The sequence below is a fragment of the Macaca fascicularis genome, chromosome 19 (genome assembly GCF_037993035.2).
Source record: "Macaca fascicularis isolate 582-1 chromosome 19, T2T-MFA8v1.1".
Taxonomy (NCBI): Eukaryota; Metazoa; Chordata; class Mammalia; order Primates; family Cercopithecidae; genus Macaca; species Macaca fascicularis.
In genome coordinates, this window is record NC_088393.1 from 8,111,191 (window position 1) to 8,138,474 (window position 27,284).

Consider the following 27,284-nt stretch of genomic DNA (forward strand, 5'->3'; position numbering starts at 1 on the left):
CGTTATCTCCTTAAGGCCACTTGGAGAGTCTGCTGAGCTCACACATGTAAAGCATTTAGTAGGGTGTAAGCACTCACGAGATACTGGGGACAGCTGCGTTTGTCCCTGGCTCTCTGTCCTCTTCTCGTCTCTGTTCCCTGAGAGTACAGGCCTTGTCTGCATGGCCTCCAGTTCTGCAGGGACTCAGGGTGGCATCTGGGAGGGCTCTGCTGGGCTGGTCCTGTCCCAGAACTCCTCACAACTGTGCTTCCTGGGATGGGGGGGGCTTCTTTCAGGCCTGGAACCTCCAGTGCTGGAGTGCATGGAAAAAGACCACGTGGAACCAGATCACGTGTGAGTTTCTGCCTCGTGGTGGGGGAGGGACCACCAGGGAACAGACCGGAAAGTCAGGGCTGCGGGAGGAGGGCTGAGGGAGGAGGGCTGCGGGAGGAGGGCTGCCAGGGTGCAGCGTTGCTGGCCATAAGTGACCAGGGCCAGACACCGTCCCACTAGTCCCCCATAACCTCATCTTCTTTCTGACACCGTCCTTCTCCCGGCGGGAGAGGCCCAGGCCCCTCAGAAAGGTTCTCAGTGTAGCCTTGGGAGATAATTGTGGCTTTTTTTTTTTTCTTGTGAGACTTGGTCTCCCTCTGTCACCCAGGCTGGAGTGCAGTGGTACAATCTCGGCTCACTGCAGCCTCTGCCTCCCAGGTTCAAGCGATTTTCCTGCCTCAGCCTCCAGAGTGGCTGGCTTTGAGTAGGGTCTGCATCAGGACCTGAGGCCTGGTTGGGCAACCCCAGCTTGTCTCTGGGAGGGTGTCTGTCACCTGGAGCTAACGTGGGCTGTTCTAATCCCACCCCAACCCCCACAGGCTGATTGTCCAGCAGGTGCTTCAAGAACTTCGACAGTACCATGGGTAAGTGGGAATCGGGACAGGCATGAGGGGACAGACGTGGAGGAACAAAGTGGGAGACAAGAGTAGGAGACATGCAGGGGCGTGTACAGGTGTGGGAGACAGGGGTAGAGAAGACTGGGTGAGGGCTGGGTGAGGTGCCTCATGCCTGGAATCCCAGCACTTTGGGAAGCCGAGGAGGGTGGATCACCTGAGGTCAGGAGTTCGAGACCAGCCTGGCACACATGGCAAAACCCTGTCTCTACTAAAAATACAAAAATTAGCCAGGCACAGTGGCGGGCACCTGTAATCCCAGCTACTTGGGAGGCTGAGGCAGGAGAATCGCTTGAACCCGGAAAGTGGAGGTTGCAGCGAGCCGAGATCGCGCCATTGTAGTCCAGCCTGGGTGACACAGCGAGACTCTGACTTAAAAAAAAAAAAGAAGAAAGGGAAGGCTGCATTCAAGGGAAGAAAAATGAGGCAGGAGAGGAAGGAGGAGGCTAGAAGACAAGAGGTGGAGTGGGGCAGGCTGCCCCGGCACAGGGGGCCCTTGGAGCAAACAGGTAAATGTGCCTCCTGCCTAAGACACTACCATCTGTTACAAAGTCTTCTTGTAGCCGGGTGCAGTGGCTCACACCACTGTAATCCCAACACTTTGGGAGGCCAAGGTGGGAGGATCATTTGGAGTCCAGGAGTTTGAGACCAGCTTGGAAAAAATAGTGAGACCCTGTTTCTACAAAAAAAAATTAAAAATTTGCTGGGTGAGGTGGCTCACGCCTGTAATCCCAGCAATTTGGGAGGCTGAGTTGGGAGGATTGTTTGAGCCCAGGAGTTTCAGACCAGCCTGGGCAACAGAGTGAGACTCTGTCTGTATAAATTTTTTTGTTGTTGTTAGCTGGGCGTGGTGGCACATACCTGTAGTCCCAGCTACTCTAGGGGGTGTGGGGGTGTTGACGCAGGAGAATGGCTGAGTCCAAGCATTGAAGGCTGCCATGAGCCATGATTATGCCACTGCACACCAGCCTGAGCAACAGAGCCAAACCCTGTTTAAAAAAAAAATTGCGTAAGATTTAAGTACTTGGTTAAAAAAAAAATTAAAAATTAGCCAGGCATGGTGGCACATGCCTATAGTCCCAGCTACTCAGGAGACTGAGGCGGGAGGATCACTCAAGCCCCACAGGTCGAGGCTGCAGTGAGCTGTGATTGTACCACTACACTCCAGCCTGGGCAACAGAGCAAGACCCCATCTCTATTTAAAAAGAAAAAAAAAATCTTCCTGCTAACACTGATTTTGTTCAGCCAAGACACATTACTGCCCTCTGCTGGAAAACCTGTCACAATGTCTCACACACAAGCCCAGAGTGTCAAGGACGGGTGGGCTCTTAGACGGGGTACCTGGTACCTGCCTGTACTTGGTAGCACTGGGGTAGGGGAGTGGGAGAGGAGGCTGCCGACCCAGATATCTGTCCCCTCTGATCCTGCAGGGCCCGGCAGAGGGCTTGCATGTCACCCAGCTCCGGAGAAGCCCACTCGAACCTGACCTGGTTTGAATTCCTGTCGGAGTAAGTATACAGACCTGCTGCAAGTGAGAACGGCAGGGGAGGGCAGCCTTGGATTTGAACAAGGGTTTACGGATGGTCCTTTGGGCCAGGCCCCCTGTGCTGGAGGCAGGAGCTGGGGCCCCCATCAGGGCAATGGGGGGAGCTGGCAGGGAAGGGAGGGATGAGGCTCTCGTATACCCTGAGAGAACAGAGGAAGACTTCCTGGAGGAGGTGACGATGTAAGCAGGGTTCTGACGGAAGGGTAGGAGTTTGCCAATATGTGCAGATGAGGATGAAGGAAACAAAATGGAATTAGAAGGCTTAGGGAATGACATCAGAGTAGGGCGGGGAGGAGGGAAGATGGGAGAAGTCAGCAGAGACCAGACAACCTCAGCCACACGAGAGAGCTCAGACTTTATCCTAAAGAGCAGTGGAGCTCGGGCGTGGTGACTCATGCCTATAATCCCAGCACTTTGGGAGGCTGAGGAGGGTGGATCGTCTGAGGTCGGCAGTTCAAGATCAGCCTGACCAACATGGTGAAACCCAATCTCTACTAAAAATACAAAAATTAGCCGGACGTGGTGGCGGGTGCCTGTAATCCCAGCTACTCAGGAGGCTGAGGCAGGAGAATCACTTGAACCCAGGAGGCGAAGGTTGCAGTGAGCCGAGATCGCACCCTTGCACTCCAGCCTGGACGACAGAGTGAAACTCCCTCTCAAAAATAAATAAATAAATAGCAGGGGGGCCTACGAGCATGAGCATCATCAGTTCTGGTGATAGGATGGGGACAGGATGAGGATCACAGACAGGGCTGAAGGTCCCTGAATCCTTCTCTCTCCCTCCTTTCCTCCCTCCCTCTCTCATTCACTCATTCATTCATTCAACAAACATTTACGGATATTTACAAAGTTCCAGAAGCCACTTGGACTGGGATCGGGGGCACAGACTGGAGAAATGGCATCTCTGCCCAGAAAACAGATCCTACCAGAGCAGGAATCATGTCTGCCTTATATGTCACTGACCTAATATTTATTAAATGAGGGTGTGCCTGAAATCCAGGAAGCCATGCCAGTGACCCGGGGATGGAGTTGGGGATGGGGGAGGAGACAGAAGAACGAGCAGGATTTAAAGACCAATTAGGGCCGGGTGCAGTGGCTCATGCCTGTAATCCCAGCACTTTGGGAGGCTGAGGCAGACGGATCATCGGAGGTCAGGAGTTCGAGACCAGCCTGGCCAACATGGTGAAACCCCGCCTCTACTAAAAATACAAAACAGGTTGGGCGTGGTGGCTCACACCTGTAATCCCAACACTTTGGGAGGCCGAGGCGAGGGGATCATGAGGTCAGGATCGAGACCATCCTGGCTAACACGGTGAAACCCTAACTCTACTGAAAATACAAAAAATTAGCTGGGCATGGTGGTGGGCGCCTGTAGTCCCAGCTACTCGGGAGGCTGAGGCAGGAGAGTGGCGTGAATCCAGGAGGCAGAGCTTGCAGTGAGCCGAGATCGCACCACTGCACTCCAGCCTGGGCGACAGAGCAAGACTCAGTCTCAAAACAAAAACAAAAACAAAAAACAAAAGAAAAACCAACAATTAGCTGTGGCACACACCTGTGGTCCCAGCTACTCGGGAGGCTGAGGCATGAGAATCGCTTGAACCTGGAGGCAGTGGTTGCAGTGAGTGGAGATTGCACCACTGCACTCCAGCCTGGGTTACAAAGTGAGACTCTGTGTCAAAAAAATAAATAAATAGGCCGGGCGCGGTGGCTCAAGCCTGTAATCCCAGCACTTTGGGAGGCCGAGACGGGCGATCATGAGGTCAGGAGATAGAGACCATCCTGGCTAACACGGTGAAACTCCGTCTCTACTAAAAAATACAAAAAACTAGCCGGGCGAGGTGATGGGCGCCTGTGGTCCCTGCTACTAGGGAGGCTGAGGCAGGAGAATGGCGTAAACCCAGGAGGTGGAGCTTGCAGTGAGCTGAGATCCGGCCACTGCATTCCAGCCTGGGCGACAGAGCGAGACTCCGTCTCAAAAAAAAAAATACAAATTTAAAAATAATAATAAATAAATAAGGTCAATTAGATACCGGGTGGGGGTGGGGGGTGTGAATTAGAGATAGAAATCACAAGTGAACAGAGTTGAAATTCCCAGCCCAGGCATTGAGGGACCTCAAACCTGAGATCATGTTGCATTTCTGTCTGCAAACCCAGTCCCCAAAGCTCCCAGAACTTTGCAAACATTCATTCATGTTTGCTGAGTGAATAGGTAAGAGAGGGAAGGAGGGAGGGAAGGAGGAAGTCAAGGGCCAGGGAAGGGGTAAGGCAGGACCGGGAGGCCACAGGGAGACAGGTTCCAGGTGGGTTCCTGGAGCAACCCACAGGGCTGCCTCAGAATGGCCCCTGGCCCCCTCTAGTGGACGTTCCCTCTTGTCCCCCAGGAGCGAGGACAGTGCTGGCAAGAATGAGAAGAGTGACAAGAGTACCAGCGTGAAGCGCAGGCTGAGCTGCCTCCGCAGTCGAGTGACCAGGCAGAAGGAGAAGGTCAGGGGAGCTGAGCCACGGGGGCCCCCCTCTGCCTTCCCCAGCTTGGCATGCTGCCCTTAACCCGGGAGCCCTGTGACTGGGGCTGGCGGTGCACTGCGTACACAGTACCTAAGAGGGCCAGCCCCTGCAGAGGGCATCCTGAGACCTGCCTCTGTCCCATCCAGGGGAAGAGCCCGGCACATCTAAAGGACAAGGGCCAGGATGCACGAGAGAGGCGGGAGTGTGTCAATGGGCACCAGCTCGTGCAAGGGACCTTCTCCAGCCCCTCCAGCTGTCCCCTGTGTGGCAAACCCTTGTTGAGCTCGGGTAAGTCTGGTGGCCCAATCCATCCTCCTGGAGGGCAGTCACCTTCTCTTCTTCGCGTCCTTTCAGTCATACTTCTGGGCTCTCTTGATGTGTGTGTGCATCCTCGTTCTGTTTTGCCCTCTCCTTGGCGGCTCCCTGGAAAGAACCAGGGATGGCTCCCTGGGCACAGGGTCCCTTGGGCTAACTCAGGACTGGCAACAGTCCCTTTAAGTCCCAGCTTTTGACAATGTGGGAATCCTCCTGCAGCATCTGGACTTGAGCCATGGATGGGTTTGCTAGGGCTGTCATGACAAAGCACCACTTACCAGGTGGCTTAACCATCAGAGATATATTCCCTTGCAGTTCTGGAGGCTTAAAGTCTAAGATCAAGGGCTGAGCTTCATATGAAGGTGCCAGGAAATGATCCGTTCCAGGCATCTCTCCTGGCTTCATCCCTTAGCGTCACATGGCCCTGTCTGTATCCCAATTTCCCGTTTCTATAAGGATACCAGCCACATTGGATTAGGGGCTCACCAGACTCCAGTGTGGCCTCATCTTAGCTTATTTACACTCACAAAGACTCTATTTACAAATAAGGTCACATCCTAAAGGATAGAAGTGGGGGAGTAGGATTGCAACATATGAATTTGACGGTGGGGAGGCATATAATTTTATCCATAACAGGTCGTTTTCTGCTTCTTGGGGCTCTTGGTGGTTGCGGGGTTGCGAGGGGAAGAGTCTCTACTCAAGAAAGAGTACCGGATTCAAGAGACTCCCAGAAAGAGATGGCTCTGGTCATGGCTGGGATTTAGAACTTAGTCTTTTTGCAAATAAGCTCCACTTTGAAGGGAATGAAGAAGAGGAGGTGGTGGCGATTGTGTGTTAGAAAAGATGCGTGCGCCGTTTGTAGCAAGAATCCAAACCGCCGTCTGTGGCTGGCAGAACTCAGGCTAGTTCACAGTTTCTGGACCTTAGCGCTGTCAACATTTGGGTCCAGGTAATTCTTTGTTCTAAGGGGCTATCCTGTGCATCGTAGGATATTGAGTAGCATCCCTGGCACCTGCCCTCTAAATGCCAGTAATAACCACCTCCTACCTCCAGTTGCAACAACCAAAAATGTCTCCAGCCATGGCCATAAGTCTGCTGGGGGGCAGAATTGCCTCCAGACAGGAATCAATGGGTGAATGAGATGGGCAAGCAGATCCTAGATAGGCTTAGACCATGCAGTGAGAGCAACATCTCCACCCCGGGGCAAGTGCTTCTGAGCAACCTGACCGCAGGTTTTGCATTTGTTGGCTTTACCTGCTCCAGGCGCAGGAATTTTCCTTCTTTCTCGTTTCCCTCTCTTTCTGTAGTGCCGTTGCTGGCCATGGGGCTGGGCGTGGCTGTTGGTGGTCAGTGGTGTCAAGGCTGTTCCTCTTTGAGCTTTTCCTTTGTTAGGCAATCCCCATCCAGCTCTGTGACCCATGAGCCGTCCTCAGCAGAGGCTGGCATGGGCTTTTTGCAAAATCTTTTTTTTTTTTGCGACAGGATTTCACTCTGTTGCCCAGGCTGAAGTGCAATGGTGTGATCTCAGCACACTGCAGCCTCTGCCTCCTGGGCTCAAGCAATCCTCCCACTTCCTCCTCCCGAGTAGCTGGGTCTACAGGTGTGCACCACCGTGCTTGGCTAATTTTTAAACTTATTTTTGTAGAGACAAGGTCTCACTCTATTGCCCAGGCTGCTTTCAAACTCCTAGACTCAAGCGATCCTCCTGCCTCAGCCTCCCAAAGTGCTGGAATTACAGGTGTGAGTCACCCCACCGTGCCCAGCCTTTGCCAAATCTTCAGTGCACCATCAAAGTCGGCATGTTGAAGTCCTTAATTTGGGACAGCAGGTGACTCCCTCTTTTCCCTGGCACCTTGTTCTCTTCTGCAGGGCATGAGGTGTGCTCAATCTATCTTAGGCATCAGATGCAAGGGGCAGGTAGGAGGTTGGAAGTTGGGTGAGTAAAGCCAGAGATCTAGAACCAAGGCTGCACAGAGCAGGTTCTGGGAGCCCGCTCTTGGGTGCCCTTGCTTGAACAGCTCCAGGTTTAGCTGAACCAGGCACTTCCTTCTATGATTGCTGGTTCACTATCATTCTCCATTTGTTTCTGTTCCTGCTTTTGCTTTGCTTCTCAGAAAAATCCTGAGGTCTTTAAACTCTGATTTGGGGTCATCCAAGGTCTTGTATGTCCATGTGGCCCACTGACTTAGAGCATCACCATCATCTGGGAACTTCATCATTATTATTATTATTATTATTTTGAGATGGAGTCCCATTCTGTCACCCAGGTTGGAGTGCAGTGGCATGATTATAGCTCACTGCAAATTTCACCTCACAGGTTCAAGTGACTCTCCTGCCCCAGCGTCCCGAGTAGCTGGGATTACAGGCACCCACCACCATGCCCAGCTAATTTTTGTATTTTTAGTAGAAACAGGGTTTCGCCATGTTGGCCAGGCTGGTCTCGAACTGCTGACCTCAAGTAATTTGCCTGCCTCGGCCTTCCAAAGTGCTTGGATTACAGGTGTGAGCCACCATACCTGGCCTGTCACCTGGGAACTTTTAAAATTTTTATTTTTATTTTAGAGACAGGATCTCTCTCTCTCTCTCTCTCTCTCTCTCTCTCTCTGCCCCAGGCTGGAGTGCAGTGGTGTGATCATAGCTCACTGCAGCCTTGAAATCCCTGGCTTAAGCAATCTTCCCATCTCAGCCCCCCAAATAGCTGGGACCACAGGCATATATAACCACATCCTGCTAATTTTTAATTTTTTTTGTCTGTTTGTAGAGACGGGGTCTTGCTATGTTGCCCAGGCTGGTCTCACACTCCTGAGCTCAAGGGATCCTCCTGCCTCAGCCTCTCAAAGTGCTGGGATTATAGGCATGAGCCACCATGGCTGGCCCACCTGGGACTTTTTTTTTTTTAATTATTTATATATTTATTTATTTTGAGACGGAGTCTTGCTCTGTCACCCAGGCTGGAGTGCAGTGGCACGATCTCGGCTCACTGCAAGCTCCGCCTCCCGGGTTCACGCCATTCTGCTGCCTCAGCCTCTCGAGTAGTTGGGACTACAGGTGCCCGCCACCATGCCCGGCTAATTTTTTGTATTTTTAGTAGAGACTGGGCTTCACCATGTTAGCCAGGATGGTCTCGATCTCCTGACCTCGTGATCCGCCCGCCTCAGCCTCCCAAAGTGCTGTGATTACCGGCGTGAGCCACCGCTCCCAGCGTTTTTTGTTTTTGTTTTTGTTTTTGTTTTTTTTAAGATAGGGTCTGGCTCTGTCACCCACGCTGAAGTGCAGTGGTGCAATCTCAGCTTACTGCAACCTCTGCCTCCCAGGTTTAAGTGATCCTCCCACCTCAGCCTCCCGAGTAGCTGGGACTACAGGCGCGTGTCACAAATACTTGGCTAATATTTTGTAGAGACAGGGTTTTTCCATGTTGCCCAGGCTGGTCTCGAAATCCCCAGTCCAAGTGATCCTCCCACCTCAGCCTCCCAAAGTGCTGGGATGACAGGTATCAGCCACTGCACCTGGCCCACCTGGGAACTTTTAATATCAAATCCCAGGTCCCATCTCAGATGGACTGAAACAGAATCTGCATTTTAACAAGAACCAGGAGTGATTTGTACGCCGTTAGTTGGCTCATTGCTGCTCACAGGCAGATTTCACAGACTCAACACTATTGACCTACTAGGGGCCCAATCACTTTCTATCATGAGGGCCTCTCCTGTGCATTGCAGGATGTTGGCTATCATCCCTGGCCTTTGGACCCACTCAATGCCAATAGCAACCCCCCTCCCCCCCAATTGGGACAGCCAAAAGTATTTCCTGGCCGGGTGCGGTGGCTCACGCCTGTAATCCCAGCACTTTGGGAGACCGAGGCGGGCAGATCACTTGAGGTCAGGAGTTCAAGACCAGCCTGGCCAACATAGTGAAACTCATATCTACTAAAAATACAAAAATGTGCCGGGCGTGGTGGCACAGGCCTGTAATCCCAGGTACTCAGAGGCTGACTCAGGAGAATCGCGTGAACTCGGGAGGCGGAGGTTGCAGTGAGCTGAGATCGTGCCACTGCACTCCAGCCCGGGCAACGAGAACAAAACTCCGTCTCAAAAAAAAAAAAAAAAAAAAAGCTGGGCGTGATGGTGCATGCCTGTAGTCCCAGCTACACCGGAGGCTGAAGTGGGAGGATCGCTTGAGCCTGGGAGGCGGAGATTGCAGTGAGCTGAGATCGCACTGCTGCACTCCAGCCTGGGCGACAGAGGGAGACTCTGTCTCAAAAAAAAAGACAAAGGAAAAATATGAAGTTGGAAAAGGAGACAGAGTGATTACAGAGTTTGTCAACCTCAGCACTACTGACATTTGGGGCTGTCGTGTGGGGCCGCCCTGTGCCTGGGAGGAGGTTGAACAGCGTCCATGACCTTCACCCACTTGGTGGCAGGAGCACCCCTAGCTATGATGACCAAGTTGCTGAGTGTCCTCTAGTGGCAGGGTAGGAATGCAGTCACCCCCAGGTGAGGACCACAGCTCTCCCTTAAGTGTCCAGGGATAGCCTCTCCGAATTGGTGACGTTGGAATCCAGATGTGGAGGAAGTAGGGAAAGGGCCCTGTGGATATGTAAGGAAGAGTATTCCAGGTCATAGGTGCAAAGGTCCTGGGGCAGGAATGTACCCCAGGCAGCAGACAGGCCAGTGTGCTTGAAGTGGAGGTAGAAGAGGTCTGTCGGAACCCGCTGCAGGTCACACAAACGTGCATGCCTGCCCCCATCTGAGGCATTGCTCAGAGGACCCTGTCACTTGTCACTTGATGGCTGGGCTTGCTGTCTGCAAATCCAGCTTCCACCTAGACTCTTCTCAGGGAAGGCAGGCTTCAGTGGCCCCTCTTTGAGCCCGGAATTTGCCATTGCTGCTTGGGATCCCTTCTGCACTGGGGGAGCTGCAAAGACAATTCCTGCCTTCTAGCTGGGAATTCGGGCGGGACAGCCTCTGGCGCCCGTGTATGAGCTTTCAGACCCCCTGGAGTTGTATACCACATCTGCTGTGTCCCTGCATTTTTTGCAGGAGGTGAGCATCCAGGGTTTTCATCAGATCTCCAAATAGAACACACGACCTCGGAAAAGGTTGGCAACAATTTACTAAGTCAGGGACTGGCACATTGCAGTCCATCACCTGTTTTTTTGTTTTCTTGAGTTTTTTTGTTTGTATACGCTGAAAGCTAAGAATAGTGTGGGTTTTTTACATTTGTAAGTGGTTGAAAACAAATATTTGGTGACACACAACCATTCTATGAAATTTGCATTTTGGCCGGGCGCGGTGACTCAAGCCTGTAATCCCAGCACTTTGGGAGGCTGAGACGGGCGGATCACGAGGTCAGGAGATCGAGACCATCCTGGCTGACACGGTGAAACCCCGTCTCTACTAAAAAAAAAAATACAAAAAAAACTAGCCGGGCGAGGTGGCGGGTGCCTGTAGTCCCAGCTACTCGGGAGGCTGAGGCAGGAGAATGGCGTAAACCCGGGAGGAGGAGCTTGCAGTGAGCTGAGATCCGGCCACTGCACTCCAGCCTGGGTGACAGAGTGAGACTCCGTCTCAAAAAAAAAAAAAGAAAGAAAAGAAATTTGCATTTTACAGTCTGCAAATAAGGTTTTGTTGCAGGACAGCTCTCCTGTTCATTTATGTATCATCTTCGGTTGTTTCCAAGCTACATCTTTGTTTTTTGTTTTATTTTGTTCTGAGACAGAATCTCGCTCTGTCACCCACGCTGGAGTGCAGTGGCACGATGTTGGCTCACTGGAGCCTCTACCTCCCAGGTTCAAGCAATTCTCATGCCCCAGCCTCCCGAGTGGCTGGGATTACAGGTGCCTGCCACAATGCCTGGCTAATTTTTTTCAGTAGAGATGGGGTTTCACCATGTTGGCCAGGCTGGTCTCAAACTCCTGACCTCAAGTGATCCACCCACCTCCGCCTCCCAAAGTGCTGGGATTATAGGCATGAGCCACCATGTCTGGCTCAAGCTACACTTTTGGTTGGCAGAGTTGAGTTTGCAGCATTACAGAGCAAGTTTGCCAACCCCTGAATGAGGTTATCTGGTAGCAAGCAAGGCGAGTAGCTTATCATGTCCTGCAGATCAATAAACCCCTTACAAAAATGACCTTGAGCGATGAGAGTTCCAACAATGTCTAATTTCCTGAATGTCACTTTATAATCATAAAAGACTTTGCACAAATAATAACAATGGTTAGCATTACCGTACGGAGCACTTACACTATCGCAAACACTGTAAGTGCTTTAGTTTGTTTTTATTTATATATATATATTTTTAATAGAGACAGGGTCTTGCTATGTTGTCCAGGCTAGTCTCGAATTCCTGCCTTCAGGTGATCCTCCTGCCTATGCCTCCCAAAGTGCTGGGATTACTGGTATGAACTACCGAGCCCAGTCTGTCAGCGCTCTAAACCGATTTCCTCATTCAGCTTTGTAACTCTATAGACACTAGCACTTTCTCTCTTTCACAGATGAGGAAACTGAGGCCCAAAGAAGTTAAGTTTTTGCTTAAGTCAGGATTTGAACTCACAGCCTGAGCTCCTGATCACCAGTCCATTGCCACATGATGCCCTTTGATTTTGATTTATTTATTTGTTTGTTTGTTTCTAGACAGAGTCTCGCTCTGTCACCCAGGCTGGAGGGCAGTGGTGCCATCCCGGCTCACTGCAACCTCCTCCTCCCAGGTTCAAGCCATTCTCCTGCCTCAGCCTCCCAAGCAGCTAGGATTGCAGGCATGTGCCACCATACCTGGCTACTTTTTGTATTTTTAGTAGAGACGGGGTTTCACCATGTTGGCTAGGCTGGTCTCAAACTCCTGACCTCAGGTGATCCACCCGCCTCAGCCTCCCAAAGTGCTGGGATTAGAGGCGTGAGCCACTGTGCCCAACCTGCCCTTTGATTTTTTAAAAAATATACTTTTAATTTTATATTTATAGGAAAGTACAAAGAAAACAGAGACAGTCCCCTTAAGCCCTCTTCCCCATCTTCTCCTCATGTTATTTTTAATTTTTTTGAGACAGAGTCTCACTCTGTTGCCCAGGCTGGAGTGCAGTGGAATGATCACAGCTCACTGCAGCCTCGACTTCCTGAGTTTGTGAGATCTTCCCACCTCAGCCTCCCAAGTAGCAGGGACTACAGTCTTATACCACCAAATCTGGCTAATTTTTTTTTTTTAATGAGACTGGGTCTCGCTCTGTTGCCCAGGCTGGAGTGCAGTGGTGTGATCTTGGCTGACTGCACCCTCCACCTCATGGGCTCAAGCAATTCTCTCACCCCAGTCTCCCAAGTAGCTGGGACTGGAGGTGCATGCCATCACACCAGGATAATTTATTTTATTTTTATTTTTATTTTTGTAGAAACAGGGTTTTGTCATGTTGCCCGAGCTGGTCTTGAACTCCTGGGTTCAAGCGATCCACTCACCTCAGCCTCCCAAAGTGCTGGGATTACATATGTGAGCCACTGCGTCCACCCCACATTATTTTTATTTATTTATTTATTTGTTTAATTTTATTTTTTTTGAGACGGAATCTCACTCTGTCATCCAGGCTGGAGTGCAGTGGTGCCATCTCGGCTCACTGCAACCTCCGCCTCCCAGGTTCAACGATTCTCCTGCCTCAGTCTCCCGAGTAGCTGGGATGACAGGTGCGTACCACCACGCCTGGCTAATTTTTGTATGTTTAGTAGAGATGGGGTTTCACCATGTTGGCCAGGCTGGTGACGAACTCCTGACCTCAAGCGATCCGCCCTCCTCGGCCTCCCAAGGTACTGGGATGACGGGCGTGAGCCACCGTTCCTGCCTTACATCATCTTTTTTTTTTTTTTTTTTGAGACGGAGTCTCGCTCTGTCGCCCAGGCTGGAGTGTAGTGGTGCAATCTTGGCTCACTGCAAGCTCCGCCTCCCAGGTTCACGCCATTCTCTGGCCTCAGCCTCCCGAGTAGCTGGGACTACAGGCGCCCGCCACTGCTCCCGGCTAATTTTTTTCTATTTTTAGTAGAGACGGGGTTTCACCATGGTCTCGATCTCCTGACCTTGTGATCCGCCCGCCTCGGCCTTCCAAAGTGCTGGGATGACAGGCGTGAGCCACCGCGCCCGGCCACATCATCTTAAATCATGCCCTCTCCCTAATGTCTCTGGCCTGTGAGGGTCTCTCCATCTTACCTTACTGCTTATGACTGTGACAGTCTTGAGAAGTACTAGCCAGGTATCTGGTACACAATCTCCCAATCTGGGTTTGTCTGATGTTTTATTAGAATGAGCCAGGGGTTGTGGTTTTTTAGAACTCTCCGGTCTCATCAAATCAGGAGGTCCATGCTATCCGCAGGACATCCCTGGAGATGTCAGCCTTAATCATTGTGAAGGTAACGTCTCCAAAAGTAACTGCTTTTCAGTTTCCCTACTCTATTCTTTGGAAGCAAGTCATGACATCCATCCCACTCTCAGGGGGGTGGGAATTTCTTTCTCCTACAGACATCATTTGATTTTGATTTGCAGGACAACTCTTTGAGTTCAAGAAAGATTTGAGTTTGTGTGAAAGAAATGATATAGGGCTGGGTGCAGAAGCTCACGCCTGCAATCTCAACGCTTTGGGAGGCTGAGGCAGGAGGATCCCTTGAGCTCAGGAGTCTGGGCAATATAGTGAGACCCTTGTCTCTACAACAAAAATGTTAAAAATTTAGCCAGGTGTGGTGGCACTCGCCTATAATCCTAGCTACTCGGGAGGCTGAAGTGGGAGCATGGCTTGAGCCCAGGTGTTCAAGGCTACAGTGAGCTATGATCTGCCACTGTGCTTTAGCCTGGGCCACAGAGCAAGACCCTGTCCCTAAAAAGAAAAAAGAAATAATGTGGGTAAAGGCCGGGTGTGGTGGCTCATGCCTGTAATCCTAGCACTTTAGGATACCAAGGCAGGAGGATGACTTGAGGTCAGGAGTTTGAGACCAGCCTGGCCAACATGGTGAGACCCCATCTCCATTAAAAACACAAAACAATTAGTGGGGCGTGGTGGCGCACGCCTGTAATCACAGCTACTCAGGAGGCTGAGGTGGGAGGATCCCTTGAACCCAAGAGGTGGAGGTTGCAGTGAGCCAAGATTGCACCACTGCACTGCAGCCTGGGCGACAGAGTGAGACTCTGTCTCAAAAAAAGAAAGAAAGAAAGAAAGAAAGAAGGAAGGAAGGAAGGAAGGAAGGAAGGAAGGAAGGAAGGAAGGAAAGAAAGAGGATGTGGGTAGCACTTAGCATGATAGCATGATGTCTGGCACATACGGGCAACGGTACCTTGTATCATCATCATCCTCCTCTTCATTTTTTTTTTTTTTTTTTTTTGAGACGGAGTCTCGCTCTGTCACCCAGGCTGGAGTGCAGTGGCCGGATCTCAGCTCACTGAAAGCTCCGCCTCCCGGGTTCACGCCATTCTCCTGCCTCAGCCTCCCGAGTAGCTGGGACTACAGGCGCCCGCCACCTCGCCCGGCTAGTTTTTTGTATTTTTTAGTAGAGATGGGGTTTCACCGTGTTAGCCAGGATGGTCTCTATCTCCTGACCTCGTGATCCGCCCGTCTCGGCCTCCCAAAGTGCTGGGATTACAGGCTTGAGCCACCGCGCCCGGCTTCATTTTTTTGTTATTGTCATATAAAGCCTTTTAGCCAATAAGAGGCAAAGCTAGCATTTAAATCATAGACGCTTGCCTCTGCAAAGCTGCAAAAATAAATAAAAATAATAATAAATCACAGACTCAGCCAGGTATGGTGGCTCATGCCTGTAATCCTAGCACTTTGGGAGGCTGAGGAGGGAAGATCATGAGGTCAAGTGATCGAGACCATCCTGGCCAACATGGTGAAAGCCAGTCTCTACTAAAAATACAAACATTAGCTGGGCGCGGTGGTGCCTGCCTGTAGTCCCAGCTACTCGGGAGACTGAGGCAGGGGAATCACTTGAACTCGGGAAGCAGAGATTGCAGTGAGCTGAGATCATGCCACTGCACTCCAACCCATTGACAGACTGAGACTCTGTCTCAAAAAAGTAATTAAAAAGAAAAAAATCACAGCCCCTAACCCTGTTCTCTGACCGCAAACCCCTCCCCACCTGTGTCAGGAGGCATGCAGGGGCCAGAACACCCGTGTCTCATTCCCAGCAGACTGAGAAAGGTCTTCCCAAGGTAGGCCAAGGTAGGCCAAGGTAGGCCTCCCCACAGGCCTACCTGCTTTTAAAGGTATTCAAAGCCAGACGTGACAGTCTCTCCCATGGAGGAAACAGCCTCACAGCAAGTTAAACAAACAGAACAGAGAATGAGTCACACTCCAGGTAATTAGAGAAGGTGGGCCTCTATGATAAAGTCGGGATGCTTTTCAGAGAACAGACACCACGCCAGACAGTCCTGTTCCTAGCCTTGACCTTTGAGGTTCTTTATGATTCGACCCCACCTATCCCTCCATGCTTCTCTCCCACTACTCAGGCTCCCCAGACTCCACGGCCCAGCCACCCTGAAGTCTCATGGCTATTCATACACATCACCTGTGCCTTGCTCATCCGGCGCTGTTCCTGGAACTCCCTCTCCCACCTAACTCTTACTCATCCTTTTAAGACAAAGCCCAGGCCCACTTCCTCCAGGAAGTCGGAATTAGGCTGGATAAGTATCTGAATGTCTCTTAGGCCAGTTGCTCTCAACCAAGGAAACATCTGGAGGCATTTTTTTCAGGACCAGGGGAGCCACTGGCATCTAGGAGGTAGAGACCAGGGATGCTGCTCAACACCCTGCAGTGCATAGGAGACCACCCCTGCCACCACCACCGAGAATTATCCAGCCCTAATTGTCGAAAGTGCCAAGACTGAGAAAACCCTGCTCTGGGCCTAAGCTCATTGCATCTCCTTAGCTCTTAGCGCCCCCGATGCTTTATGATAAAGACTCATAAATGAGGCTGGGTGTGGTGGCTCACACCTGTAATCCCAGCATTTTGGGAGGCTGAGGCAGGCAGACCACCTAAGGAGTTCAAGACCAGCCTGGTCAACATGGTAAAACCCTATCTCTACAAAAAATACAAAAATTAGCCAGGTGTGGTGGTGGGCACCTGTAATCCCAGCTACTCGGGAGGCTGAGGCAGGAGAATGGCTTGAACCTGGGAGGCAGAGTTTGCAGTGAGCCAAGATTACGCCACTGAACTCCAGCCTGGGCAAGAGAGTGAGACTCTGTCATCTCAAAAACAAAACAAAATAAAAAAAACAAAACAAAACAAGAGACTCATAAATGCGGAATGGTTGGATGGATAAAAGAAAGACGAGAGATGCTTCTCCTTCCTGATTATCTCTGAGAAAGTTGGTTTCTATGTTGAGGGGAGGACTGCGTCCACCTGAAAGTTCCTATAACCAAGATAGCTATAGAAATAAGGTTTATGGCCAGATGCAGTGGCTTACGCCTGTAATCCCAACACTTTGGGAGGCCAGGGTAGGAGGATCACTTAAGGCCAGGAGTTCAAGACCAGTCTGGCCAATATGGTGAAACCTTGACTCTACTAAAAAAAGTATATATATATACAAAAATTTGCCAGGCTTGGTCATGCACACCTGTAGTCCCAGCTACTTGGGAGGCTGAGGCAGGAGAATCACTTGAACCCAGGAGGTGGAGGCTGCAGTGAGCCGAGATGGTGCCACTGCACAGCAGCCCGGGTGACAGAGGCTCCGTCTCAAGAAAAAAAAAGAAAAAAGAAAGAAAGGAAGGAAGGAAAAGAGAAAGAGAAAGAAAGAAATAAGGTTCAAAGGCCAGCCACGATGGCTCACGCCTACAGTCCCAGCATCTTAGGAGGCCCAGGCAGGCAGATCACTTGAGCCCAGGAGTTCAAGACCAACCTAGGCAACATGGCGAAACCCCATCTCTACAAAAAATACAAAAAAAGTAGCCAGGTGTGGTGGTGCATGCCTGTGGTCCCAGCTACTCGGGAAGCTGAGTTGGGAGGATGACTTGAGCCCAGGAGATGGAAGCTGCAATGAGCTATGATTGTGCCACTGCACTTCCAGCCTGAGTGACAGAGTGAGATCCTGTCTCAAAAAAAAAAAAAAAAAAAGAAAAAAAGAAGGTTCATGGCCCTAAGTCCAAAAGTCATAGCTACTCAGAGAAGAAACAGCTGCTCATTCATTGAGCCCTCATAAACTCCCGTGTTAGGGTTTCTGGCCTCAGCTGCAGTAGGGTGCCTGACGAATTATGTCTTGCATTTCTGGGCCATCCAATTCCCTGAACATGCTCCCTTCCTCTGGACCATGAAGGTTGGACTTAAATTGAAGGCTGGTCCATTTGGGGATGTCACCCCCCAGCTTCTCAACTGGGGACTCTCAACAACATATTGTGCATGTTTTGAAGTGATTTGGTTTGGGGAAATCTTTTTTTCTAAAATAGACACTGGGTCATGCTAGGTTTCCCAGCCTGGTCTCCTGGACTCAAGTGATCCTCCCTCCTCGGACTCCCAAAGTGTTAGGATTACAGGCATGAGCCATCTTGCCTGGCCAGGGGGAGATCTTCTGGGCCTGGCTGACCAGCCAACCTTGGTGAGAGCTGCTCTGCTAGACTCCTGGTTACTGTTCAACTGCCTCCCCTGTGGGGGGGACTTGGATTAGACAGGCAACCTCAAGGCTGGGGAGTCTGATGGTAATTGAGAGGCTTCTGGTGCTGGGAGAAGCATCTGGCCTGTCCCCATCTGCCAAATAGCACCTGTGTGGAAGTGGATGGGGGAGGGTATGGTACGTGTTTCAGACTCTCAGCGCCCGTTTGAGGGTATCTGACAGCATCTGTATTGGGATTATCTAGTATGTGTTTGGGGGTATCTGCTGGACCTACGTAGAGTGTCTGACATATTTGGGGGTTACCTGGAAACCTGTTTTGGGTATCTGATGGCACCTGCCTGGGTGTCTGTGTTTAGGGGATCTGATGGTATGTATGCTGGGGTGTCTGAGACCACTGGAGGGATATATGATTCATTTTTCCCAGACCAGCCTTTCTGAAGTCTAAGCTGCCGCTTTTCTGTTGTTGTTGTTTTGAGACAGGGTCTCACTCTGTTGCCCAGGCTGGAGTGCAGTGGCGTGATCATAGCTCAATGCAGCCTGGACCTCCCAGGCTCAAGTCATCCTCCCACTTCAGCTTCTGGAGGGGTTGGGACCACAAGCAGGTGCCTCCACGCCCTGCTCATTTTAAAAAATGTTTTGTAGAGATGGGGTCTTGCTATGTTGCCCAGACTGGTGCTCCTGAATTCCTGGGCTGAAGTGACCCTCCCGCCACTCCCTGATGCTGCTGCTTTTTCTCAGGTGACAGACCCTGCCCTCTCCATTTCTTGGACTCTCCCCGCTAAGACTCGCTACCACCGGGGTGCCCCGCTTAGGTACCTCCAATCCTAACAAGCCCCACTGACAACCCTTCCAGGCATCCTTTGATTCTTCCAAAACACCCCCAGCTCCACTGTTCTCCCTTCTCCCTTGGGGTTCCCCCAACCCCGCTGTCCTCCCTCAGGGTCCCCCTAACTGTGCTGTACCCCCCTTGAAATCCCCCAACCCGCTGTCCTCCTCAAGACTCCCTCTCCAGCCCCGCTAATCACCCAGGCTTCCGTTAACCCCACAAAACGCCCACCTAACCCTGCTGCTCTCCCTCCGGATCCCCGCAACCCAGCTGTGCCCTCAGAGCCCCCGGCCCTACTGATAGCCAGGCTCGCATTGATCTCCTTCAAAAAGCCCCCCAACCCCGCTGCTGCCCCTCAAAAGTCGCCCTTATCCTCGCTGCGAGCACCCTCCCACTTCGGTGCCCGCACCCAGCTCAAGGCCGAGCCGACGACCCTCCCCGCGGCTCGGGGAGCAGCAGCCCCAGGTACCTGGGAGCGCCCCGCCCTCGAGGCCACGCCTCCTTCCGGGTCACGCCCTCTGCCCCGCCTCCAAGGCGGGTCGCGCATGCGCCACTCTCCTTGCGCGGCTTCCCGCTTCCGGCTCCCAGCTGCTGGTGACTGTGGCTCCGCGGAGGCCAGGCGGAGGTCGGGCGGAGGCGTCCGAGGCGGCTGCGAGAGTGGCAGAGGAGCTGGCGGAGAGCGGCCAGCGGGCGATCGGGCCGAGGTGAGGGGGGCGGCGGCGGGGCGGTCACTAGGAAAACGGGGCTCAGGAGGGGGCCCTCGCTCTTTTCAGGGGGTGGGCTGGGGCGCGGGACCCCCGAGGCTGCCTCGGGCCTCCCACCGGCTCCTGGGGGACTCCTCCAGGCAGGCGCACGGATGCTGGCGTGCAGGCTGCTCCTTCAATGCGTGGAGGCTCTAGGAGGCGATTGCAGGGTTCACAGGTGCAGACGATGCCCGCCGGCTCCGTCCGAGCCCCAGCCAGTCCTGGGGTGCTGCAACTTACCCTCCTCCAGGAGAGGAGAGGAGGGGTCACTCGGGCCCCAGCTTCTGCTCCTCGTTCAGGAGCGCCCGGGGCAGGACCAGGGATGGCATGGAACCCACCACAGTACCCAGCACCGTCGTGTTTCAGGCCTCCCGGAGCAGACAGCCCTCCCTGGCAGGGAGCGTTTGGGTGTAAAACAATGAGAACTATCTGTGCCTTGGGTTTTAGTTTCTTGTGTAAGAACTCAGCTGGTGCTTTCATTGCGGACGGGAGCGAGAATCTTTCCCCTGGTCCTTGTATGTTTCCTTTTGTTTTACGTTTTAAAATTTCAACTTTTATTTTAGATTGAGGGAGTACATGTAAGGGTTTGTTACCTGGATATATTGCGTGATGCTGAGGTTTGGGGTGCGACTGATCTCGTCACCCAGGTACTGAGCATAGTACCCAATAGTTAGTGTTTCAACCCTTGCCCTCCTCCTTCCCTCCCCGCTCTGGTGGAGCCCAGTTTCTGTTGCCTTCTTTGTGTCCATGAGTTCCCAAGGTTTAGCTCCACTTACAAGTGGGAAAGTGCAGTATTTGGTTTTCTGTTCCTGCATTAATTCGACTAGTGCTTGAGTGTTTTGCTGTAGCTATCTGCCCCTTATCTCTTGCTCTGTTGAGATTAAAGCCTGGACCACAGGGTTAAAAAACATTCTTAAAGTTCTACCATAGAAGCAAAGCGGCCAACACAGCGTTTGCCCCTTTGCCTTGTTTTCGTGGAGATGAAACTCCAGCCAATAGCTTTGAAGGGCCCCATTCTCTTCCCATTGACCAGAGAGAGTTCAGGACAATGTAGACAGCCCAGTGGCCAAGGGATGAGCTTTGCAGGTGTCTGGGTGAATGATTAATTCTCCACCTGTAAGAAGTGTCAGGAGCGGCCGGGCGCGGTGGCTTAAGCCTATAATCCCAGCACTTTGGGAGGCCAAGGCGGATGAATTACGAGGTCAAGAGATCAAGACCATCCTGGCAAACATGGTGAAACCCCGTCTCTACTAAAATACAAAAATTAGCCCGGCATGGTGGCGGGCGCCTGTAGTCCCAGCTACTCTGGAGGCTGAGGCAGGGGAATCACTTGAACTCGGAAGGCGGAGGTTGCAGTGAGTCGCGATCGGGCCACTGCACTCCAGCCTGGCGACAGAGCAAGACTCCGTCTACAAAAAAAAAAAAAAGACGTGTCAGGAGCACAGGCTTGAGGTCAGATCCAAGCTGGGTTCTGGTCCCAGTTCTACCACCTGTTAGCCGTGTAACTTCACTAAGTTTCCGTCTTCCCGTCTTTAAAATGGGAATAAGGGTTGGTTGGGGTTTCTATGCGATGATCTGTGTAAGGTGCATCATAGAAGTGTCTGGCATATGGCAAACTTTCCATCAGTGTTCTATACCGTTTGCCTACGTGAATGCTGCCAGGCTTGGATGTTTAGGTTAACATTCCCAATATAAAGAGTTTGGAAAATTTGAGCATCTCGGATGTTGTTTGGAACGGGTCAGGGTTTACACTTTGTCAGTAGTTTGCTATTTTCTGCAGGTCAACAAGCCTTTCTGAGAAAAGAAAAAAAAAATGAAGATGTGTTTGTTCTAGAGCAAAAAAGAGCAAACAGCTGGAAGGCGTAATACATTTCATTTTTGTAAACGTTACTTTGTTTTTGTTTTGTACAGCTTATTTCACTTTTGTTTTCTTCTGAAATTAGTATGTGATTTTACTTAAAAAAAATTTTTTTTTTCTTTTTAGAGACAGGGTCTCACTCTGTTGCCCAGACTAGAGTGCAACAGCACAGTCATAGCTCACTACAGCCTCGAACTCCTGGGCTCAAATAATCCTCCTGCCACAAACTCCCAAGTAGCTGGGACTACAGGCACGTGCCTACATGTCTGGCTAGTTTTTAAAAATTTTTTGAGCCGGGCGCGGTGGCTCACGCCTGTAATCCAGCACTTTGGGAGGCCGAGACAGGCGGATCACGAGGTCAGGAGATCGAGACCATCCTGGCTAACATAGTGAAACCTCGTCTCTACTAAAAATACAAAAAATTAGCTGGGCATGGTGGTGTGCGCCCGCAGTCCCAGCTACTTGGTAGGCTGAGGCAGGAGAATGGCGTGAACCCAGGAGGTGGAGGTTGCAATGAGCTGAGATCGCGCCACTGCACTCCAGTCTAGGCAACAGAATGAGACTCTGTCTCAAAAAAAAAAAAAAAAAATTTTTTTTTGGTAGAGTCTTGCTATATTGCCCAGCTGGTCTTGAAGTCCTAGACTCAGGCGATCCTCCCACCTCAGCCTCCCAAAGTGCTAGGATTACAGGCATGAGCTGCCAGAGCCTGTGGTTTTTGTTTTTGTTTTTTTAATTGACAGATAACAGTGTATGTATTTATCATGTACAACATGACGTATTCTTGAAAAATGCAAGAGGAGCAGATGTTAAGTACTCTCACCACAAAAATGAGAGCTATGCGAAGCGCTGTGTTTGTTGCTAAGCTAGATATAACCATGCCATGGTGTATATATACTTCAAATGTGTTTCGTTTTTCCTTTTTCTTTTTTTGTTGCGACGCTCTCGCTCTAGCGCCCAGGCTGGCGTGCAGTGGTGTGATCTTGGCTCGCTGCAACCTCCGCCTCCCAGGTTCGAGCAATTCTCCTGCCTCAGCCTCCCAAATAGCTGGGATTACAGGCATCTATCACCTCGCCCGGCTAATTTTTGTATTTTTAGTAGAGGCAGGGTTTCGCCATGTTGGCCAGGCTGATGTTGAATTCCTGACCTCAGGTGATCTCCCCTCCTTGGCCTCCAAGAGTGCTGGGATTACAGGCATGAGTCACCACGCCCGGTCGGTCATATTTCATTTTTAAGTGGCATACCTTAAAGAAGCAGAAAAGAGACCGGGCACCATGGCTCACACCTGTAATCCCAACACCTTGGGAGGTCGAGGTGGGCAGAGAGGCCAGGAGTTCAAGACCAGCCTGGCCAAGAGGGTGAAACCCCATCTCTACTAAAAAATACAAAAATTAGCTGGGCATGGTGGCGTGCGCCTGTAATCCCAGCTACTTGGGAGGCTGAGGCAGGAGAATCGCTTGAACCTGGGAGGCGGAGGTTGCAGTGAGCTGAGATCGCACCACTGCACTCCAGCCTGGGCAACAGAGCTAGACTCCGTCTCAAAATAAAAAAAAAAAAAAAGAAAGAAAGAAAGAAAAGAGATTCTTTGGTTCTTTCTCTCTTTCTTGCTTAAATCGACTTGAGAATGTCCCTACTTTGAAAGGGGAAGTGGCACATGCATTGTTTCTGGCGTAGCTGTGGTATAATTTTCATTCTTGTCACACAGTAGCAATTACAGCTTCAAGGCCATTGCCCTTGGTGGGCCAGGGCCGTGGTGACTGGCTGTGCCTCCCTGGGTGTTTACCTAGCACATGTTTAACATAGTTCCGATCCTGTGTCAAGATCTCCCTTATTCTCAGTCGTCCTGGGTCACGTTCCCATGTCTTCCAACTCTATGACTTACAAAACATTTTTGCTGCCAGCTCTCTGAAAATCATTTAAAAGCCCAGAGTCCTTATATGACGTCCAGCCAATCGCTGTTTCTTTGTTATTTGTTAGGTAAACTTTACTTTCCCCCTGAGATGGTCAAGAGCTACCGTGTTTTGCAAACCCTCTCTCTAGGTGCAAAACAGCACCGGGGAAGCGCCACAGCTGCCTGGAGGAATGTTTTAGGAGGAGGATTGTGACTGACTGGGCGAGGGAGGGAAACTGGGTAAACTAATGTCCTCTGAGGGCGTTCAGTGACAGCAGTTGTTCTCATTTTTATGATGCAGATTAAGTTGTATGTGAGCTAAATTAAGTTTGCTTGCTTCTCTGCTTTTGTCAGAGATAGATTCATAGTTTCAACTGAGTATAGAGTTCTAGTCTGGTTATGTTCAATGTGTTCAAGCAGTAGATACACTCATGTTTTTGTTTTTCCTTTTTTTTTTTTTTTTTTTTTTTTGAGACAGTTTTGCTCTTACTACTCAGGCTGGAGAGCAGTGGTGCGATCACAGCTCACTACAGCCTTGACCTCCTAGGCTCAAGCAATCCTCCCACTTCAGTCTCCCAAGGAGCTAGGACTAGAGGCGCGCACCACCGCGCCCAACTGATTTTTGTATTTTTGTGTGTATGTTAGAGACAGGGTTGCCCAGGCTGGTCTCAAACTCCTGGGCTCAAGCGATCCTCCTACCTTCGTCTCCAAAGTGTTGGCGGTGAGTCACTGTGCACGGCTTCGTACACTGATTTATGGTCATATATTGAAAAAAATATATATTCTAAAGGTTTCACTAACAGTACACATTTAATACATTGTAGATGGTTACTTTTTTTTTTGTTTTTTTTTTTGTTTTTGAGACGGAGTCTCGCTCTGTCACCCAGGCTGGAGTGCAGTGGCCGGATCTCAGCTCACTGCAAGCTCCGCCTCCCGGGTTCACGCCATTCTCCTGCCTCAGCCTCCCGAGTAGCTGGGACTACAGGCGCCCGCCACCTCGCCCGGCTAATTTTTTGTATCTTTTAGTAGAGACGGGGTTTCACCGTGTTAGCCAGGATGGTCTCGATCTCCTGACCTCGTGATCCGCCCGTCTCGGCCTCCCAAAGTGCTGGGATTACAGGCTTGAGCCACCACGCCCGGCCAGATGGCTACATTTTAAATTCATGTCACTTTTTAAATACAGCAGCTTTGTTGAAATATAATTAGCACAGCATAAAATTCACCTTTTAAAAGTGTACCATTTGGTGTGTTTTGGTATATTCACAGAGTTAAGCAACAGTCATCAGTATTTAATTCCAGGACATCTTATCATTTAAAAAAAAAAAAAAAAAACAGATAGGGTCTTGCTGTGTTGTCCAGGCTAAATTCAAACTCCTGGGTTCAAACGATCCTCCTGCCTCAGCCTTCTGAGTAGCTGGGACTACAAGCGTCAGCCACCATACCTGGCTCAGCTCATCGTTCTTATGGGTGAGTTTCAGGAGGAGAGAAAGTGAAAAGAGGGAGTTGGTCTGGAGAAAGTCTTGCCACAAAAATGAAAACAAAAATTGGCCGGGCACGGCAGCTCACACCTGTAATCCCAATACTTTGGAAGGCTGAGGCAGGAGGACTACTTGAGGCCAGCAGTTCAAGACCAGCCTGGGTAGCATAGCAAGAATCCTATCTCTACAAAAAATTGAAAAATTGGCCAGATGTGATGGCTCACACCTGTGACCCCAGCTACTTGGGAGGCTGAGATGGGAGGATTGCTTGAGCCTGGGAGGTCAAGGCTACAGAGAGCTGTGATCACACCATTGCATTCCAGCCTTGGTAACAGAACAAGATCTTATCTCTAAATAAATAAATATTTATAAATGAAAAGAGGGAGTCCTGAGCAGGTGCTTTCTCATTGCAGTGTGGGATGGAAGGAGGGGAGGACTGTGTCAAATTACTTGGCAGGAATCTAGCATCATCTTGCATACAGGGACCTCCCAGTTACGCTCTGTGTATAGATACCTCTAATTTGCTGAGGTTTCATTTGAAGAGCGAAATCGAATTTAGAAACAGTAGTAAGTTGGGAAGTTATCCACAGTAGGGGTTACCGGACTCAGTAGTTCCCTTACAAGGGTGAAATGGATAGTGACGGACCAGATAGAATGTGGAGCAAAGGATTTTAGCATCCTTGGGCGCTGGAGGCAGCAAGGGGTCAGCTCTGTGGTGCTGACAGTGCCAGGGTGTGGTGGCCAATGGTGGGTCCGTGTGACCCTTTGTGATGTCCACTTGGGGGCTCCTAACCAATGAGGTTTTGTTTGTTTTGGTTTTGAGTCAGGGTCTTGCTCTGTCGCCCAGGCCGCAGTGCAGTGTCATGATCATAGCCCACCGCAGCCTCAACCTCCTGGGTTCAAGTGATCCTCCCACCTCAGCCTCCCAAATAGCTGGACCCACAGGCGCACACCATCACGCCTGACTAATTTTTTTATATTTTGGAGAGAGGGGTCTTACCATGTTGCCCAGGCTGGTCTTGAACTCGTGCACTCAAGCAATCTGCCCGCCTTGGCTTCCCGAAGTGCTGGGATTATAGGCATGAGCTGTTGTGTCCGTCCCTAAGAGAGACGGGAAGATGAAAAAATTGGGACCCTCCTACGGGGTTGGTGGGAATATAGGTTGGTGTAGCTGCCTTGGGAAACAGGCAGTTCCTCAAAAGCTTAAACCTTGAATTAACATAGGACCCAGCAATTCTGTTCCTCCGTAGATTCCTAAGACGAATGAAAACATAGGTCTACACAAAAACTTGCAGAGGAATGTTCATAGTAGCATTATTCCAAATAGCCAGAAAGCAGAGGCAACCTAAATGTCCATCAGCTGAGGAATGGATACATAAAATGTGGTCCCACCATACTGTGGAATATTACCTGGCCATGAAAAAGAAGTTCTGATACACAGATGAACCTGGAAAAAACTTGCTCAGTGAAAGAAGCCAGCCCCCAAAGGCCACCTGCTATGTGATTCCATTTATATGAAATGTATACAACAGGCGAATGAATCCACAAGGACAGAAAGTGGATTAGTGGTTGCCATGGGCTAGGGGTAGTGGAGTGGGGAGTGGTGGCCAAGGTAACGGGTTTTCTTTTTAAGGGGATGGAGGCATTCTAAAATTGATTGTAGGCTGGGCACAGTGGCTCATGCCTGTAATCCCAGCATTTTGGGAGGCCAAGATGGGCAGATCACGAGATCAGGAGTTGGAGACCAGCCTGGCCAACATGGTGAAGCCCGATCTCTACTAAAAATACAAAAATTAGCCAGGCGTGGTGGCGCGTGCCTGTAGACCCAGCTACTCGGGAGGCTGAGGCATAAGAATTGCCTGAACCCCAGAGACGGAGGTTGCCGTGAGCCGAGATCCTGCCACTGCACTTCAGCCTGGGAGACGGAGCGAGACTCTTGTCTCAAAAAATAATAATAAATACAATAAATAAATAAATAAATAAAATAGATTGTGATGATAGATGCACAACTCTGTGAATATACTAAGAACCATTGAATTGGACGCTTTCAAAGGGTGAATCGTGTGGTACAAGAATTCTATCTCAATAAAGCAGTTACAAAGAGAGGAAGAGATGGGATAAGAACTGGAAGCACAGTGACAATGGGACAGAATTTTAAGGAACAGTTTGAGACTGAGTAGCAGGAAGACTGGGGGGTAAAGCTAAGAGAACCCTAAAGGAAGGGGGACCAGCTTGCCCTGTAAGTGGTGTGGGGCTAGGTTAATAGATTGCCTAATGCTCAGGAGAATGAATGTCAGTATGCCCACATGCTGGTCCCTGCCATGTAGGACCACGTAGGAGAAGGTTACAAAGTGTGTCTGTGCCATCCAGTGTGACGAGGTGAGAGCCTCGCAGCAGGTATAGCCCAGGCATGACCCAGAAAACCCTCCTGACCAGCTGCTGCTGGCCAAGATAATTATATTATCGCAATTTATATGATCGCAAATTTAAAATTGGGATAATGTAATTCACATACCATACAATTCACCCTTTTACAGTGTACAATTCAATGTGTTTGTTTTGTTTTTTTCGAGACAGAGTCTCACTCCGTCACCCAGGCTGGAGTGCGGTGGCACAATTTCGGCTCACTGCAACCT

The 27,284-nt window shown here is 50.5% G+C and overlaps 1 protein-coding gene across 9 annotated transcripts in view; it reads left to right on the top strand.

The window, feature by feature from the left end:
• Positions 1-27,284, top strand: part of ARHGEF18 (Rho/Rac guanine nucleotide exchange factor 18) — a 133,905-nt gene that overhangs the window by 33,503 nt on the left and 73,118 nt on the right. For 6 of the 9 annotated variants that reach the window (XM_074025612.1, XM_065535138.1, XM_065535139.1 and 3 more), the window contains 5 exons: positions 276-333; positions 852-896; positions 2,357-2,434; positions 4,854-4,956; positions 5,124-5,265. In XM_074025612.1, the coding sequence (XP_073881713.1) occupies positions 276-333; positions 852-896; positions 2,357-2,434; positions 4,854-4,956; positions 5,124-5,265 (426 nt within the window). Of the gene's footprint in view, positions 1-275; positions 334-851; positions 897-2,356; positions 2,435-4,853; positions 4,957-5,123; positions 5,266-19,271; positions 19,386-27,284 lie in introns of those variants that run through there. The other 3 variants (XM_015440600.3, XM_074025613.1, XM_005587746.3) reach the window with 1 other exon arrangement.